The sequence below is a fragment of the Haliotis rufescens genome, unplaced genomic scaffold (assembly GCF_023055435.1).
Source record: "Haliotis rufescens isolate VD_foot unplaced genomic scaffold, xgHalRufe1.0.p SCAF_78, whole genome shotgun sequence".
Lineage (NCBI taxonomy): Eukaryota > Metazoa > Mollusca > Gastropoda > Lepetellida > Haliotidae > Haliotis > Haliotis rufescens.
In genome coordinates, this window is record NW_025964370.1 from 1,123,579 (window position 1) to 1,128,937 (window position 5,359).

Here is a 5,359-nt window from a genome sequence, read left to right on the forward strand (position 1 = left end):
TACACTACCCTTGATATGTAGTAGATACCTCACTTACACGACCCTTGATATATAGTAGATACCTCACTTACACGACCCTTGATATATAGTAGATACCTCACTTAGACTACTCTTGATATATAGTAGATACCTCACTTACACTACCCTTGATATGTAGTAGATACCTCACTTACACGACCCTTGATATATAGTAGATACCTCACTTACACTACCCTTGATATGTAGTAGATACCTCACTTACACTACCCTTGATACATAGTAGATACCTCACTTACACTACCCTTGATATATAGTAGATACCCCACTTACACTACCCTTGATATGTAGTAGATACCCCACTTACACTACCCTTGATATATAGTAGAACCCTCACTTACACTACCCTTGATATATAGTAGATACCCCACCTACACTACCCTTGATATATAGTAGATACCTCACTTACACTACCCTTGATATGTAGTAGATACCTCACTTACACTACCCTTGATACATAGTAGATACCTCACTTACACTACCCTTGATATATAGTAGATACCCCACTTACACTACCCTTGATATGTAGTAGATACCTCACTTACACTACCCTTGATATATAGTAGAACCCTCACTTACACTACCCTTGATATGTAGTAGATACCTCACTTACACTACCCTTGATATATAGTAGATACCTAACTTACACTACTCTTGATATATAGTAGATACCTCACTTAGACTACTCTTGATATATAGTAGATACCTCACTTACACTACCCTTGATATATAGTAGATACCTCACTTACACTACCCTTGATATATAGTAGATACCTAACAGATAATAAAGCAGCATGCAGGTAATGAACTGACAGCTAACTAACTGTGGTACTCACCGACGATGAGCAGCACGCAGGTAATGAACTAACAGCTAACTAACTGTGGTACTCACCGACGATGAGCAGCACGCAGGTAATGAACTAACAGCTAACTAACTGTGGTACTCACCGATGATGAGCAGCACGCAGGTAATGAACTAACAGCTAACTAACTGTGGTACTCACCGACGATGAGCAGCACGCAGGTAATGAACTAACAGCTAACTAACTGTGGTACTCACCGACGATGAGCAGCATGCAGGTAATGAACTAACAGCTAACTAACTGTGGTACTCACCGATGATGAGCAGCACGCAGGTAATGAACTAACAGCTAACTAACTGTGGTACTCACTGACGATGAGCAGCACGCAGGTAATGAACTAACAGCTAACTAACTGTGGTACTCACCGACGATGAGCAGCACGCAGGTAATGAACTAACAGCTAACTAACTGTGGTACTCACCGACGATGAGCAGCACGCAGGTAATGAACTAACAGCTAACTAACTGTGGTACTCACCGATGATGAGCAGCACGCAGGTAATGAACTAACAGCTAACTAACTGTGGTACTCACTGACGATGAGCAGCACGCAGGTAATTAACTAACAGCTATCTTACTGTGGTACTCACCGACGATGAGCAGCACTCAGGTAATGAACTAACAGCTAACTAACTGTGGTACTCACCGATGATGAGCAGCACGCAGGTAATGAACTAACAGCTAACTAACTGTGGTACTCACTGACGATGAGCAGCACGCAGTCAATGAACTAACAGCTAACTAACTGTGGTACTCACCGACGATGAGCAGCATGCAGGTAATGAACTAACAGCTAACTAACTGTGGTACTCACGGACGATGAGCAGCACACAGGTAATGAACTAACAGCTAACTAACTGTGGTACTCACCGACGATGAGCAGCACGCAGGTAATGAACTAACAGCTAACTAACTGTGGTACTCACCGATGATGAGCAGCACACAGGTAATGAACTAACAGCTAACTAACGGTGGTACTCACCGATGATGAGCAGCACACAGGTAATGAACTAACAGCTAACTAACTGTGGTACTCACCGATGATGAGCAGCATGCAGGTAATGAACTAACAGCTAACTAACTGTGGTACTCACCGACGATGAGCAGCACTCAGGTAATGAACTAACAGCTAACTAACTGTGGTACTCACAGACGATGAGCAGCACGCAGGTAATGAACTAACAGCTAACTAACTGTGGTACTCACCGATGATGAGCAGCACGCAGGTAATGAACTAACAGCTAACTAATTGTGGTACTCACCGACGATGAGCAGCACAAAGAAGATGGTGAGACTGCTGCTGTGTTCCTCCTCCGCAGCTCCTTTCTGTGGCAGCTCCGCCTCCGCCTCCGTAGTCGTCGTTGTAGTTGTAGTTGTCGTTGTGAGATTAGATGCAGTTCCATTGGTGCCGCTGCCAAGTGACACAAAAGAACATTAGGAGTCCATGACGATGGAGGGTGAGATCCAAGGGGCAGAACTCACCATACAGCAGGGAAAGACATGCTGGAGGAGTGATCTCAAGGGGTGCCTAAACCTTCCCTAATGAAGAGGTGCTTGACTGGGGATCCCTTGGTGTGTGGTTAACTAACAAGTAACATGACTAACTGCAGGGATGTGAGCAGGTTTTCCCGAAAAAAGAGGAAAAGTCTAGGGGGGGTCTGGGGGCATGCCCCCCCAGAAATTTTTAAAACATTTGATTGCATTTTACAGTTTTAAGCAATTTCGTGCAGTTTGGACAACATTCACACCAAGAAATGTAATAAGTCAATGGCCAAAGTCAATAAGTCAAATAAACAAGATGGCAGATGCAGTAAAATTTCGAAGTTAAATCAGTACTTTCATAAAATTGGGCATAGCTTTCGCGCACCTGGCTATCCGCCAGGTTTGGGAGCAATACTGCCATAAACTTCAACCCCCATCCCCCAGACACAAGGACAACTGTCACAAGCGTGCAATGTCTGACCCTTTCCCCATGTTGAAGCATATTGAAAAAAACTTACCTTGTACTTACCTTTTGATGAAAAAAACAAAACTCCATTGCAAACATAAGACATTAATACAACATATATCCCCATGACATGGGGTTTTGGACGCTGAAGAAACATTCATAGTTTTCTCGCTTTTCACATGAACAACTGTAAAACATCTCATTCACTTACAGGATTAAAAGACAACTTTATCTTAAAAACAAGCCATCAGCTGACTCTGAGTATTTACAATTTCTGTGTGACGCCACACCCCACGTTATCTTGCAAGTATTCGTGACAGAAAACGTATGATGTCCGAAAACCTATGCTGGTGAAAGCTCTGATCGAAAACAGCACAATCCGCGTCAATTGTCCGGTTTTCGATCATATTTTTCGGAGTGGTTTTTTTTAAAAATTTATTAATTTTTTACGCGGAAGATGTTTTTTTCCCGAGGACTACTGTTTTAAAAAACGCGATTTTCCGCGTTTCCGCGGAGATTTCACATCCCTGTAACTGAGAGAATCCAAGTTACAAATATGATCAGTGGCTATATGCTGGTACTCAGTGGTAGATAACTAACCAACATTTCCATAAGGAAATAAATACCTGAAATGATATAAATCATTTCTTGAGACAGCAGATTGAAACTTTCCCCTGTGTACAGGCATGGACATTCTGCAGTACAAAACAACGTGACCAGGATGATGGCTGTCTGTGTATAATCGAGACTGGACCAAACAGTCCAGCTATTGGCATAATGAGCATCAAACCATGCAATTGGAATTAGATGACATACAATCAACCAAATTACAAAGGATCAGTTAGTTATTGTCAGGTCCATTTTCTTCTAAATATTCTCAAAAGTGCATGACCATTTTCACTAAATTTTGGTCATTTTTGGAAGAGGCTGCCCACTGAGATACTGTGCCACAGTTTAACATGGATACTCCACTCAGACACAGTATACTGACTCTGAGTCATCCAGTCCTCGTTTTATCCCTTTAATGCTTAGCATCAGTCAGGGTAACAACAAGTACACTGGTATGACGCCGCCAGGGATCGAACGACCGACCTTTCGCTAACAAGACCAACGTTCTATCCACTAGCCCACGGAGTCCCTTGCCATGGTAAAGGTCAGTCAAGTCCCATTAATCCGACATTGTTGGTTGCAGATGATCATGTCGGATTAACAAGTTTGTCGGATAAACGAAATTAGGTAGTATCAACATGATCAATGTCCGTGATCGAAAATAGGACAACTACACAATAGATAACACGTTGTAATAAAAAAAGAGAGGAAAAAGGCAATATTCATATTGTTATATTACATTGTTAATGGAATATGTTTTCTAATCATGCAACCCCTAAAGTTTAACACAATGTATGACTGATTCAAAATACTTTTTAAAGCATAGTCTGGATTGGAAGTTGCCAATTTAAAACTAGTGCCGCAATGCTTAAGAAAGCTGCTTTCTTATACGCTAATGTTGACTTCCTGTTAGTAATTTCATTGGTTGGTCAAAGTTCGCGAAAGGTCCTTCTAACGTGATCTGTAATGGGATGCCCTCAGCGGTAGCTAGGACTTGTATCCGATTTTATAAGATTGAGGTAATCTAGGCATGTGATTAATCCTGTTTTGTTTATTTAAAGCAGTAATTGTTTATTGTTAAGCAAGTTTATAGCTGCAGCAGTTAAAACATGCAGCTACTCATCGACTCGTCTCGCATCAAAACACGGGGCTGTGTACTCGCAGGCAGATGACCACGGAGTACGCTGATCACTGTTTCGGATTAATGAGTGATTTCGGTATTTCGTGGCAAATTAGGTGTGCCGGAGTTGGAGTGCGAGACTGTCGGATTAACGGTTTAGATAGCACTGATTTAATCGGTTCCCATCATTGGTGTCAGATAAAGCCGATTGTCGGTTTAACAAGTGTCGGATTAACGAGACTTAACTGTATATAGCCTAGGTATCTTCATACCTATAATACGAAACACATTTACGACTGAGAGTCGTTGCAGTTGACACTGGTAATCCAGATGGGTTTGCCACGATTGCAGCATCAGGTGTCGGCATACATGTAAACAAGGGAATGAATAAACAAGTAATTTAACCTGGGATCGTCACTTACTTTGAAGTAGTGTTCACATCAGCCACTGTAACTAGTGGGGTGGTGTAGGGTGCGGGCGGTGGTGGGGTGATGTCTCTTCTCACCCTACGGGATTCTTCATCTCGCTGTTTTGTTTCTCTGTCATCTTGGGGGCTGATGGTATCGACGAGATACATCACCAGCACGGCCACGAACGCCGCTAAAAATGGTTTATACTGCATCACAACTGTAGATATACATAAACTTTCCTAAGAGATACACTAATAGGTACTTATCCACAAGTTGCCATTGCCAAATTTACATCGTATTCCACTTGCACAAACTCACTGTCGCGTGCCGACACGAAGCGGAAGTTGTCAATTTCTTTTGAGCCTCTGTTTCAT

General features: G+C 42.2%; 1 protein-coding gene across 2 annotated transcripts in view; it reads right to left on the reverse strand.

Moving 5' to 3' along the window:
- LOC124119793 (sodium/hydrogen exchanger 8-like) overlaps positions 1-5,338 on the reverse strand; it is a 47,329-nt gene extending 41,991 nt beyond the window's left edge. For both annotated transcript variants that reach the window (XR_006858711.2, XM_046482435.2), the window contains exons 1-2: positions 4,998-5,338; positions 2,161-2,309 (exon numbers count right to left, since the gene is read on the reverse strand). Coding sequence is in view for 1 of the 2 variants with exons in the window: in XM_046482435.2 (XP_046338391.2) it covers positions 2,161-2,309; positions 4,998-5,197 (349 nt within the window). In the remaining variant the exon portion in view is untranslated. The remainder of the gene's footprint in view (positions 1-2,160; positions 2,310-4,997) is intronic.
- Between the last annotated feature and the right edge of the window lie 21 nt (positions 5,339-5,359).